At 39.1% G+C, this 14,187-nt stretch overlaps 2 protein-coding genes across 8 annotated transcripts in view; one reads left to right on the top strand and one right to left on the bottom strand.

The window, feature by feature from the left end:
* MBTD1 (mbt domain containing 1) overlaps positions 1–14,187 on the bottom strand; it is a 121,364-nt gene that overhangs the window by 74,996 nt on the left and 32,181 nt on the right. The window lies entirely within an intron of this gene.
* Positions 1–14,187, top strand: part of CSNK1D (casein kinase 1 delta) — a 39,023-nt gene that overhangs the window by 12,079 nt on the left and 12,757 nt on the right. For 3 of the 7 annotated variants that reach the window (XM_081850858.1, XM_081850857.1, XM_081850859.1), the window contains exons 5-8: positions 416–586; positions 1,544–1,692; positions 5,323–5,494; positions 5,878–6,017. In XM_081850858.1, the coding sequence (XP_081706984.1) occupies positions 416–586; positions 1,544–1,692; positions 5,323–5,494; positions 5,878–6,017 (632 nt within the window). Of the gene's footprint in view, positions 1–415; positions 587–1,543; positions 1,693–5,322; positions 5,495–5,877; positions 6,018–6,309; positions 8,919–11,068; positions 13,955–14,187 lie in introns of those variants that run through there. The other 4 variants (XM_081850855.1, XM_081850856.1, XM_081850860.1 and 1 more) reach the window with 4 other exon arrangements.

Here is a 14,187-nt window from a genome sequence, read left to right as displayed (position 1 = left end):
ACTGTAAAAGGTTCAAGCAAAATGAAATAAGATCCACCTTCTCTCCTCAGTTCAGAGGATTTGGGACAGGAAGGAGCCAGAAGCAACTAAATCATGGTTGCCTTTACGCTCAAAGCTGTAAAACCCTGGTTGATCGGCAAGTGTTGTGGGTGAATGATTCTGTATTTCTGTTGTGGTATGGACCTATATGGCCATTTGAACAGTTTCCAGTATGGGATTCTTTAGGAATAATTGTTGGATTATTGCAAGAGTAAACCATTTTTCATACTGATTTTATTGGCAAGGTTGAAATTAACTATTTAACAATGTTTTTCTTGCAGGTAAGATCTTTGTTGTGTAATTTTTGCTTTAAGCATATTTGAACCATTTCACCAGATGATAGAACCTAATGGCTCCACTCTTCTACTCCTTGTAGAACAATCTCGCAGAGATGACTTGGAGTCCTTGGGCTATGTACTCATGTATTTTAACCTGGGCTCCCTCCCCTGGCAGGGATTGAAGGCAGCTACAAAAAGACAGAAATATGAACGCATCAGTGAAAAGAAAATGTCCACACCCATTGAGGTTTTGTGTAAAGGATACCCTTGTAAGTTTATTCTCTGAAATAGATGTCTTCAGTATTGATTTCAAAGCTAACTGTTCAGTGAAACTTACATTAAGTTGATGTTACATTTTCTGTTACCTCTCTATCTTAGAAATTATTCTAGCTCTTATTTGTATGTACTAACGCTTTCTTGTTATTTGGTTAAAATTTCATTTAATGGTTAAATGAAGGTATGTTGTTTGGCTGCTTTGTAAACAACTTCAACACCCCCCCCTTTTTGTGCTCCCCTCTTTCCAAGGTGCTGCATATGTATGGATTTTTCTCTGTCTACACTGTTTGGTATTCAATGAGCAGCTTACCATGATGAACAAATGAGTTACATGTTCAGTCAGCACATGTTCAGTCACAGTGCATAAGTTACCAGTCGTTGCTTTAAAAAGAAATATCTCTCTCTCTCTGTTTTGTTTGTTTTATTGCATTTATGAATTACAGTTATATTGTACTTTTCCTCCAAGGAACTCAGTGGCATACATGATTGTGTCCTTTTTATCCTCACAGCAACCTTGTGAGACATCTTTGACTGAGAGACAGTGACTGGCCCAAAGTCACACAGCTTCATAGCTTGAGTGGGGATTTTAACCCTGATCTGCCAGATCCTAGTTCAGCAACCTGCTAACTTTTGTACCATACTTAATCTTTCTATTGTTTTTACCACTGTGGACTAGAATAGGGCTCTCTACACTCCTCTGCAGGTTGCCTCTGCCGTTGTATCCTAGTAATTTCCCTGACAGTCATGAAGGATTGTGCTGCATGTGAAAAAAAGCATATCACTTCCTGATTACATATGGAAAAAGCAGTTCACGGTTCTGTCACCTTGGTTACTATGAGAAGCATTGAGCCAATACTTTGGAAAGCAGATGAGCTGATGAATCTGTGCTGGATATTGTTGTTTGCAGTGACTTTACGATAACATCATCAGGATTTCTCATTTCTTTTTAGCTGAATTTGCTACATACCTGAATTTTTGCCGCTCGTTGCGTTTTGATGACAAACCGGATTATTCATATCTAAGGCAATTATTCAGAAACCTCTTCCACAGACAAGGCTTCTCCTATGACTATGTATTTGACTGGAACATGCTGAAATTTGTAAGTAGTCAGTACTTGCTAACTTAATTTTTTTTTAATTGTGGAAAACAAAGTGAGAGCTTGATATCTGACATTAAGTGCTGGAGGTGAAATAATATATTTCACAGTGCTTGTTCATGTTTGTAGCAAATGGCAGTTTGGTGTGAACTGTTACAAGCAATGAAACTGAAACCAATTTTAGCTTTATAACAGGACTAGTGGTTAAAGTATCAAACTGCAAATCTGTGAGCACTCACCTGGGAGTAAGCTACATTGAAACAGGGCGATTTGCTTTGTAGTAAACAGGCTTGGGATGCCTCTGTAAATCCTTGAAGACTGGGGATCTGTATATATGAGTGGCAGCTAGCAATGTATCCCATTGTAAATAATCAAAGCTGATGATCTGATGTTGTCTCATTCCTTGCCTAGCTGTAAGAGGTTGTGCACATTTACCATAATCACTCTGGGGGACCAAATGGGTTCTCTGGGTGTTGTCTTCAGCTATTTTATAATTTGTAATGACCAGAAGGTATGGAAGCTGTAAGATGACTGTAGAATGATATTAAAATTTATGATATAACTGCATTACTTTGGTGGTCAGCTTGCGGTCACTTACCTTGTAGCAAAAACTTGGAAGCTTTGGAAGGCTTTGTAATTAGCAACCGTACTTCCAAAGATAGAAGTCACATACCCAAAGAGAAGACATAAATTTGTACTGCATTTGCAGGCTTTCAGTACTCACATTTTGTTTAGATTTTTTGTTTAGCGAGAGATCCTATTTTAAAACAGAAAAAAAGCCTGACATTCTGTATTTACAGCAAGACAGACGAGAAAGAATAAATATTGTATGCTTGTGACAGTGGCTCTAGTTGGATTTCCAAAGTGTTTCTTGTTTCTTCCAAAAGCAAAAACCTTGCTACCTTTTCTAGTTTTTATTAACAAAACACTATTTGGATGTTGGGTCTGTATATCTATGTGTAGGTGCATTCATTGTTAGAGAAATCAATAAGTTTGGTTGGGGATTTAGGATTAAAACAGGATGGACTCTGACCTGGTTGAGAAGCAGCATACAGAAAAAATGGTAAAGCTCACCACTTAGCTACTAGAACAAGCATTTGCAATGTTTTGCTTTCACATGTAACCACAAGCTGCCTAGAACAGGGAAGTATTGCTACGCAGGGTAAACAGTTTCTTTTAGAAAAATTTGAAACATGTTGAAACTTTTGCTTGTACCTTCCATTTAATTTTAAGGAAGTGAACCCTGTACTTCATGTGACTATGCATAAAAATCTTTTGAAGTCTACGTATCGGCAGAGGACTCTCTGACTTTCATGGGGTCAGAGACCACTCTCTCAGGTACTTGAATAAAGAGCTAAGGTGAATCTCTCCATGGTTTCTGATTTACACACACATATATGATTAAAATAAAATTAACTATGTTTTTTAAATATAAAGAACTCTGTGTGTATGAGATGTTGCACAATAATTGGCATATGCATTTCATACTCCTGAGATTCAATATACCATTCTTTGTGACTTGCATCCATCTTTCGTCCTTCCCTAATAGACTCTGTCTATTGAATATCTGTATCTCAGTGTTAGTCATTCTTTCTTCTGCAAATGTGATACAAGTTGATGTCACACCATTCTGTTCCATCTGGAGCATGGTTACATTACAGACCAAAAGAAGAAAAAAACTGCCTTTGGATCAGTTCAGTACATTTTAGGTTTGCCAAGGCATTTTGATCCCTGAAAATCCACTCTGAGGCAGAAGCCTTGCTAGAAGGCCATGTGGTGTGACTTGTACACCAGTTCTTGGAACCAAAGCTGGTCTATATCGATCTGTTATACTCATGTGCAGTCACATTTCTTCATGATAATGAAGAAATATTTTGTATATCATTCACACCATAGATCATAGGGGTATCTTTTCAGTGAGATAGTTCATCATCAGGTAATTACTTTATTCTGTTAAGAATTCCCTATTCTGCCTGCCTTTTTGCAGTTTCCAAAAGTGTGCCTAACCCCCTCTCAAAAGCCTGGGCAAAGAGCTGTGTCTTCACTTGTCGACCCAGCAGATAATATTGGTGCAATATGTGTGTCAGCAGGGAGGAAGTCATCCCATAGGTGATGGCACCACAACCACCTAACCTTCACTTGGTGATGGAAGCACAAATGCGACCTCCACTACAGATCTGAAGAAGTGTGCATGCACACGAAAGCTCATACCAAGAACTGACTTAGTTGGTCTTTAAGGTGCTACTGGAAGGAATTTGTTTTGTCTCCACTACAGATGTTAATGACCTGGTAGGCTGATAGAGAAGGAAGTGTTCCTTCAAGTATTTGGCCTCCAGGTCCCTTGGGGCTTTAGATGTGGCAGCAAAGCACCCTAAACTGGCCTTCAGAATAATTTGTTAGCCGCTTAGGACCAGTGTTATGAAGTCTCCCATAATCCATTTTGTTTCTGAACCATTGATTTCCAGTCCAGTTTCACACTTTCTGTTTCAGCTGTTGCATTTCCCTCTCTAATTCTATTGTAACATTAGTAAATATTATGCAGACATCAGGAAAAGGCAAAACGTGTTAGGTGATAACTTGCTGGTGTTCATTCCACACTTGGTTTTGTTGTTTTATTTAACAGTCACTTCAGAACTACAACACATGGGTTTCAGGGAAATTGTTGCTTTGCTTCACACCTTTTGCGAATAAGAATGCAACATGGATAGTGATCTCTGTAGTACGGTGTTTGTTTGTTTGATCAAGCAAATTGTTAAGCATTTTGTATATATGGAGATTGTGCAGTACACCGAGGATAGCATTGGATTCAGTGGAGCTAAAATACTTTCTTCCAGCTGACAAAGCCAAGAATATAAGAAGTGTAATTTTCTCACAGTAACCAACTTTAAGCACAACAGCACTCTCCCCAGCACCTGATATTCAGATGCATGCACTTCCAATACTGGAGGTATCTGCCAAGTAAACCAGCATCTGATATTTCTCCTCTCTACTTTGGGTAGCTACCAGGCTGAATATTTGTGACTGATTTCCAAGAATCATCAACATAAATCCCCTTATTCTTTGCTGCTGTAGAAGAAGAAAGACGTCAGGACTGCCTTTCTTTAAAAATATTGTCCGATGCTACCACTGTTCTTTTGTTTTTAGTGTAGTCATAAAAGTGTTGTGCAGCAGCTTTGAACAAATGTATTTTCCAACTTTGAGCTATTTTGGCCAAATACTATAGGTACCCGGGTGTTTTCTTTGTATCTTGTTAGCAATTGCAAGTTCCACATCCTCTGGCATCATGGATTTGTTCCATGTCTGCTCTTAGTAGGTAATATTTTATGAAATTGTGGCAAATAAGTATTTTTTATATATAAAGAACTAAATCCTGTTAAAAATTTAAAAAATATTGTGATCACCATTCATTTCCCTTTTTAAAAATAGGTACGGGGCTGAGAGAATAACCTGCTATCTTCTGAGTCTGTGTCTGATTTGGACCCAGGGTCTGCTTTTCCTTCTGACTGTCTTTCGGTGGTCCAGATAAGCTCAGCAGTGTAGCGTTGACACTGCAACTACTCTCAACACTGAATACAGGTTTTTAACTAATTGATTCCAAATGTTGGTATAATGCCAAATTACATGTTCTTGCAGGGTGCAAGCCGTGCAGTCGAAGATGCTGAGCGTGAACGAAGAGAGAGAGAAGAAAGACTGAGACACACACGAAATCCTGCAGTTCGTGGCTTACCTTCCACTGCCTCTGGCAGGCTGAGAGGGACACAAGATGTAGCTCCACCAACCCCTCTTACCCCAACTTCACATACAGGTAAGCCAAAGAATGCCTTGAGGTGGGCTGCCTTCTAGTTAATCACTTCCTCTTGCGCCACAGCTTACTCCATTCAACACCTCAAGGCTTTTAGGGGGCCGTGGGGTAGGAAATTCTTCTTATTCTAGCCCGTTTTGGCATGCTTATCTTTGAATCCTACCCTCAACATTTAAGAACAGTATTTTGTAACATTAATTTCTTGACTTACAAGCCTCTCCCTAGTTAGGCTTCAAAGGGGATTGAGTGCCTTGTGGGTTTAATAGTTCTGACATTATGAAGGTGCTTATAAAGTGATGCCTCTGTCGGCTTCCCTTTATTGCAATAGTTTATTTTGTCTAGTAAATACAGGCACAAAATTAAGTTTTACTTTTTATTTTGGTCAGCAAACACATCTCCTCGGCCAGTGTCTGGAATGGAGAGAGAACGGAAAGTGAGTATGCGATTGCATCGTGGGGCCCCTGTCAATATCTCCTCGTCTGATTTAACAGGCCGACAAGATACCTCACGCATGTCAACCTCACAGGTACAAAACAGTTCTTATTTTTTTTATGGGGAAAAGACTAGGAGCTCAGTAATGTCCTTTGACAAGATCAGAGTAAAAATACTCTTTGAGTAGGATAGATCGTCTCACAATTATGTTTAGACATGCCATTCTCTTAGTTGATCTGAATTAGCTGAAGAACCGCTACTTGTGAAGTACTTAGCTTTCTGACCTTGAAGTTTAAGTGTGAAGGAGGGTGTTGTATAGGTTATTAAAATTGAGGGCTGGGTACCTCCCTTGTTTAATGCCTTTTTGGATATTTGTGTATTTGCAGGATACAGACTTTTAACAGCCATGGAAATATCAGTGACTTTTACTATACTATGTGAATCATCAACTGACTTAAATGTCATGTTTTCTTCTAACCACTGCAGATCTCAGAAGCCTTGTGCAAATGAATCAAAGCTATTACTTGTTACATTTCATGCCGAAGAAGGATCAATAAGTGCTCTCCTTTTATCCTTAGTACAGACTCAATTTGTCCAATATTACACATGGGCAATGTAAATTGTAGCCTTAGTCATCAGTCCTTTGTTCTGTAGTGTCTAGTTGCAAAGTTGCACCCATTTGGCAATTTTGACATGGCTTGAGCTGTATTTTCAAATAAATTGCCATTTATGGAAAATAGCTACCAGCTTCTGTCTGGTATAAGTGACCATCTGTAATCATATCCGGTATAAGAGGAGTGTGCTTAAAGCTACTGTAGCACTGAAATTGTTATGCCTGTGAAATATGAGGTTGAAAGAGGAATGATCTGTCTTGCATTTTTTTGTATTACTTTGTTAGGTGATGGTACTATTCATACTACTTTGATTTTCTTTTCTTGTAGAATTTACTAAAGCTAGAAGTAAAAAATGATTTCCAAATTAGCCCTGGGCATGCATCCTTGTTGAAAGTATGGAGCTAAACTAGACTAGTTGTTGTGAATGAGTCTGTACCTGACTGCAGTAAGCAACCTTCTTGACCATGGGACAGCTAATTGCAGATTGTAACGTTTTGCCTACAGCATGCATTACTGGTTTATTTTAATAACCTGTGGCATATGTTCAGAATATTTCAGTTGAATTACAGCACAGCTCACATAACAGGCTGTAAGTGTAAATTAATGTTGTATAAAAGGAAGAGTATTTTTGGAAGATAAATGCATATCCTGCATGGTTGTGCAGTGGAATGACAATTGACTCCATTTTGTTGGTCATTTTTTTGTTTGTTTCCAAACAGAAGGAAAATGTTTGGTGCCTGAAGAGAGGATATTCACTAACATTTGCAGCTTGAAACATTCCAGTTTCTTATTCCATTGTAGATTCCCTCACAATATGTGTGACACACAACCAAAAAAGGCTTGGATTTCATGCAAGTCCTACAGTACTTTACAAAATGAAGCTTTGTCTCATGAAAGCCACAGCAGGGGACTCTAGGCTTTCTCATTCCAAAATAGTAGCTAAAAAACCAGTTGTGAATTTCTGAACAGTGATATTGTTCAGGTTTGATTCTAAGAGAAGGGTGTATGTGTGAGAACCAGAGAACACACTAAAATTTTGGAAAGGCCAGATCAGGAGAAGAGCCATTTGAAGGCATTGGCAAATTGATCTTTGACTTTGTGTCAGTTGAAGAAATGCTAAAGGAGCAAAAGGTTCCAAAGCTGAACAGGACATAAATGTGGATGTTGCAGTTGGTGTTTAGAGCACCAAGCATCAAAACTCAAACAGTCACAAATGTTAGACAAAGGCAGCAGATGACACAGGAGCTTTTAGTAGCTTTAAAAATAGAAAAATCTCAAACCAGTGGTGCCTGTTTGTTGGAAAGATAATTGAGGGTTAAAACTTTTTTTGTAAAAAGTATAAAGGAGGAAATGTGTTGATTATGGTTAGTTTGGATTAACTGTTGCAGTAAGAAAAAAGAGAGATTGATTGTTTTACATCATGGCTATAGTGAGTTCCATTGACCACATTGGGACTTGGTTTTTGAGTAAAGATGCATAGAAATGTTATTTGTTTACTTCACAAAAGTAAATAAAACTTCTGGGTTTTTTGCTGTTGTTATATCAAAACTATCATAAACTTTTGTCTATGACCAATAGTTACTGCTAAAGGTATGTAGTTTGACTCTAGTTCAGAACCATCACAATTCCTCAAATGCTAAATAGTATCTGATACAAAGAGCAAAAACCTTTTGGGAAGACAGTCTTTAATGTAGAATAATATGGAATTTCAAGTTTCAACTCCATAGGAGCACAAATTTTGTCACCCATCACTAGTGTTTGCAATAAAGGGATTAAAGTTTCTTATACTATATACTGAGGCTTCAAAATCAAAGATCCAGTCCTTAAACAACACAAGTAAGATTTTCTGGAAGCCCAGAGTCTGTACCTAATAGGCATTCTTTGTCATACTGATTATAAATACATTCTTAATGCCATACTTTTGCTTGATTTGAATGCTATCTCCAGTCTTAGGCAAAACAGATGGCAGCTTTTTGAACAAGTCTCTGAATCTCTTTTTCCTCTTGTTAATATCCAACAAATGTCTACTCCAGGACATGAATAAGAGGTGTATAAAGCCTATTTCCCCCTTCATTCAATATACACTGGCCAGATTCACAGTGGATAAGATCTCCTTGATCCCTACTCTAAGATCCTGACATTGCATGCTGGGATGGAGCTGGGGAAGATGTTTCTCTCTAGGATTTAAATGAGTGTGTCCTGTGGGTGTATTGCAGACTTGATAATTTTGAAGAAGAAAAAATAAACCTTTTGGAGTTTTGAGACTATCTCTTTTATCTTCCATCTGTAAAGCCAAGCTCCAGCAGACCTCGAAAGAAGAGGAAGAAAGTGCGTATTTTAACAACTTAAATGACCTGGAATAAAGCACTTTTAGACTCTGAGGTGTAGTTGCTTGCTTTCCTTTACATCAGGGCCACTGAAAAGCAGAATGAATTGCATCTAATATCTGCAAATCTTGTTGGTTTTGATCATTGAACTTAGAAGGCAGTAAACGTCCAATAAGTCTTGTCTAGATCAGTGTGTCTCTTTCCTAGCTCTCTTGTTTGTGATGATGGTTTGCATTGCACATATAATTGGTCGTTTTCATCTGAAATGACTGCCTTATAAAAAATGGGTGTGGAACTGTGAAGTTTGCCTTGGCTGTGTTAAGTGAGTAAAAAGTAGTTTAAAATATTTCTGTACCACTCCAGCAGAGATCCTAGGACCAATTACAAAAAATGTGTCATTCATGAGTGTGTAATCGTTCTACCAGCTCATGAATTTAGTGCAGTTTGATTACTTTTTTTTTGTTTACTTGTTTAAAGTAAAATAGTTTATTTAAAAGCTTAACAACTGGTTCAGAAACATACTTTAAACATATTCACAGTATTTCAGGATGAGACGACTGCTCATTCTGTTCTCAGGACCTCGTTCCAAAAACACCTGACAGGTTATGAGCCAAACAAGACTAAAACTTCAGTTGGTTCATCTTGTAAATATAAATATCTTGGAAACCTGGCTCATTAAATGTTAAGAATCCCAAAAGTGAAAATCCAAGTAGATAAATTCCAAACTGATGAAGGTAAATTCCCTTCTACTAGCTGTAGCCCTCTCCAACTGCTTTGCTGCCTTTGCCCTTCCTTGTACTTAACTGGACAACGGGGTGCTACTTCTCCATATATGTAAGAAGTAGTTGTGGGTTAAACAGTGGAATTCAAGCCAAAAAGGATCCACTCCCAATTTCTTGTAGTAGATCATGTTAACTTCCGCTGACTATAAAAACTTCGGAGGATGATTAGTCTGATGGCACTGATGTTCCTTGGGATATGATCCTTGTCTGCTACAAAATGAAGTATCTTGGTATATAAGCCTTCTCGCACATACCTCATTCTTCATAGCAAAGGGCACGTATTTCATAAGAAATTGTTTGAATAATCTGTAATGTGCAACTATTTTTTTCCAAAACTGAGCAAGGTGCTTCACAAAATGGTGATCATAATGCAGTGGAGCATTACACTGCGTACTTGATGCAATTACAAATGACCCTCTTTGCTAAGTCACAAATGTATGAAATTTCTGTGACCTACTTTTTCTATTCAGACTCTTGCAAAAGAGAATGAAGATTAAGAGTATGGAATCAAGCACTTCCTGAACGAAAAGAGATTGGCCTATCACAATAGCTTTTAAATACTGTTTCAAAAATATCCTTCTAGTCAAACTTTAGGCTTTTGAGTTTGGAAATGAAAATGTACGGAGTGTAGTGCAGTTGTTTCTTCAATGAAATTGGCTGCACTTTTGAAATTTGCCACTTTCCTACGGTGAGTGAGAGTTGCCCCTGCTAAGTAGCAAATGGTACCAGCCCACACTTCCTTTGCCACTGTAACATCTATCAGCAGAAAACTGGCTATGCTTCTGGCTCCCCGCCAGTAATTTCACATCAGTTGTCTGCCTATGCATCCTTCCTGGTTACTGGCTTGAACTGCTTTCCCCATGCTATACTATAGTGCTGTGCATGGTAGCCTGTAGGGGCGGGGAGTTCAGCATTGTGGTGTAGAGGTTTAGCAGCAACAAAGCACAGGTTGGCTAGTCCCTTAACAGAACTACAGTATACAAATGTGTTTCGTCCCTTTCTGCAAATCTCTGTGTGCTGACACACTGAAAGATTAAAGGTCTAGCTGTCTTCTTTCCTTTGAAGATTTCCACTTTAGTACTAATTTCTTTGGCTAAATGTCTTTGCTACCACTTTTAGAGAGTTTCCCTTAGTCATGAAGACCCTGCTTTCCTAACAAATCACAATTTTTGCAGTAGGTATAATACAACCTACTTACTATGCTTATGTTGCCATGAGAGCAGTCAGATATATATATAGAGAGAGAGAGAGAGAGAAATTTTTCATAGTTACAATCCAAGCACGATAGCCTCTTCCACAGCTCCAAAGCATCTCAAACATTAAATTATGTGAATTCCTATCTGGCACCCCTGTAATATTTCATCTGTCAGCATTAAATCCCAGTAATGATATCTTTAACTATTTCCTTGGTGACCACTCTAGCAGGTACACCAGGGGATGGGTTGTGTGTGGAGCCTGCGGGGAGCTGAGAATTTGAAGTTGCTGCAGAGAAAGAAAGGCAGAAAGAAGAGCAAATGAGACAAAAGGCAGAAGATGGCGAAGAAAGAAGAGTTAATAATGATCAGAGAAGTGATTTAAGAGGGACAATTTTCTTCTCAAATGTTTGAATTCTACTGTACAGTATTAAATAAAACTGCTAAACTTCTAGGTCCTCTACATTGACCAGATTCATGCTTTGGCCTCTGCCAAAAATTCCTTCCAGTTGGTATGGTAGGTGGTTGTGGGCCAAGTGACACGATTCCATACTTAGTGGCCATATAAGAGATCAAATGGAGAGCCACTAAAGACTAATGTTGTGGTTCATGCTGGGTTGCTAAAGTTAGAGAGTCATAAAGTAGGGTGGGCAAAAGCCTTCCCTAGAGGATGAATAGAAGGAAAGCCAGGCTGCAATGCAGAAGTGCAATCAGTTTTTCCACCTTCAAAATCATAGTGGTTGGGAGGAGAATATTGGATACACAATATTCACAAAATACAAAAGGTATGTCTAAATCTGAAAATGGTTGGCATTCTGTCAGACATTTGGCAAGAAAACCCTACCTCAATCATATGCATACCTCCAGACTACTGTTGGGGTCACTGATGACCAAAAGTTCCTCAGTACACATACCTCTCAAATCTTTCCACATGGAAAGCTAGATGTTTGGTGGAAGGGTTCTAGCCTTTTCCCTGACCTACTTCTACATATGAAGTGAATCTCTTGTATGAAGGAGTATTTTGTTAATGTAAGCCCCCATTTGTGATCTGAAGAGGTACAACCCACACACAAGTTTATCACTTTAACAAAAAATGGACTACAGAGGCTCTGCCTTTTGAGAAAATACAAAAAGAGGACTGCTCCCTCTGGATCACTCGAGAATAGTCTTGACACATACTTGGATTCATAGGTCTATTATCTAATGTGCAGGGGTGGGCCGTATTCCCTTTTGTTGTTGAAGAACTGGCCACATTCCCTTCTGATTAATCTGGAGGTGGGCAACATGATGGCAGTGGACAAGACCAAAGCCAAAAGTAAACAGGCCACCCACTTTTCTCCCACATTAGCAGGCTGGCTGGAGAAGGACAGATCACTATTGCCAAAGGTTTGAACTGATAGCTTTAGATGGCTTCTTCTCCTCCATGGCTCTCCATTTCAGCTTCTCTTCTCCTTGCCCCTTCTCGACAATTTTCCCTCTTTGGCTAGTGGTCTGAACGAATTGCTTACCAAGGGCTTCTCTACCCTCTCCATTGCTTCATCTCTTTTGGCTTCCCAACCACCAGTCTATCTTTTCTCCTCTCCTGCATGAAATTAGATTCTCACTCTTGGCCTAAAGTCTGTTTTAATGAATTGCTAGCCAACAGTTTTGTGTGTAGTGAAGCTGCAGGGACAGTCCCCATCATACTCATATGATTCTATATTTGTGCATGCAACTGTATGCACACCACCATAGACGGAACAGTTGCAACTGTAAATCTGCATGCCATAGCATATCATAGCACATGTGGTGGTAGTGCACGTGGCCTAATGGCCCCTTGCTCCTAAGGGAATTTCAGCTGACAGTTCTGTGAATTGATCCATATCCTAAGTATTGCTTTTTCTTAATCAATGAACTTTATTTGCTCATTATGTACATGTAGTGCTGCTATATAGGTAGTGGTGTTTGGATGTCTTCCCTTAGCCATTCCTTTTACTTCACATTCTTCTGTAAAAGCGGGCCTTTAATTAAATGATGTAACATTTGATTCATCAGGTGTGTTCTAATCTTTCTCTCATCATTTCAAACACAAGTTTTCCCAAACATGTTCAGAGGTTCTGTTCTTTTGGGAATTCTGGTTGTCCTTTTCCATTACCATGGGAAAGATGCAGGGGCTTGCACTGGTTAGAAAACAAAATTGGTCACATTCTTGATTATCATGTACACAGATTTCCCTTTTGCTACCTGAATGGCATTGTGCCTTTTACAAACTCATTTTGGAAGAATGTAATGGCTTTCAAGCTTGGCCATCTTCTGAAGGATGGGAAGTGCTGATGTGCCTTCTATGAATAAACAGTTGACCCTCTCACTTCTAGATGGCTTAGACTGCAACAAAAACCTTTGCTGCAGTTTTGCTGAATTTAGCTTTACGTATTTGGAGATGGGTAGAGGGCATTTAAGGCTTAAACTGAATGTTTCTTCTGATGTTGCAGTGATTGCCCCCAAAGTAAGAGGGCCTTTCTCTCCCCCTCCTTTCTTTTTTACATAGATAAGCTCCACCTCCAGCTGTTAAGTGTTGGTGTGTGTATAAGCGTGAACATGTGTTAATTGCTCCGTGTGTAAAGGAAAGGGGGCATTGAGAACCACTGGGGGGAATAGACTTGAATCAGGAAGCTGTGATCCCTACTAACTCTACTTGACCAGATTGAATGAAAAACTTGGCATTTATTAGCTTTAGAAATGTGTTGTACATCAAACCTGTTTCCCTGAGAATATGAGATTCTTTTGAATTGCCAGTGTTACACACACAGATGTGGTGAATCTGTAAGGTTAGTAAGCCTGCAAGATCTAAGTTGTGTGCTGTCATGGAGAGAGTGTAAAAGGCTGGCTGCTTTAACTCTCAAAGTTGTGCCCATATGCTTGTTTGTGGATCACAGCCAGAAGGCTTCAGATTGAGCTGGTACACACTTTAGTGCTAATGAGATGAGGGTTCTCTTCCATTGCAGAGAGTTTTGAAATACTGTGCAGAGTAGTCGCTGTGACACAGGAAAATGTTTTTTGAATCAGTGGCCAGTGCTGGCGATAAACAGTTAACATGATGGTGATGCTTTTGAGCTGAGAGTTACTGGAACAAAAAGCATCTCCAAAAACTGTTGGTTGCCACCTGCTGCTGAAGCAGCCTTTCTTTAAACCACTAGTTGTTGAAAACACATACCTTAAAGTCAGGAAGTTGTCAGCTTTGTAGGGGCTTTCAAATCGCTGAAGAATCAATGTCTGCGAGGCCTCTGAATCAAGAACCATTCCAAATTCAGAGCAGCTCCAGTTAGAATCATAGCTGGGAATTATATATTGGGCAGTGGAATTGTTACA

The sequence above is a fragment of the Podarcis erhardii genome, assembly GCF_964252035.2.
Source record: "Podarcis erhardii genome assembly, chromosome: 2".
Classification (NCBI taxonomy): domain Eukaryota; kingdom Metazoa; phylum Chordata; class Lepidosauria; order Squamata; family Lacertidae; genus Podarcis; species Podarcis erhardii.
The sequence above is the reverse complement of the archived record's forward strand: the minus strand, read 5'-3'. Positions and strand labels throughout refer to the sequence as shown.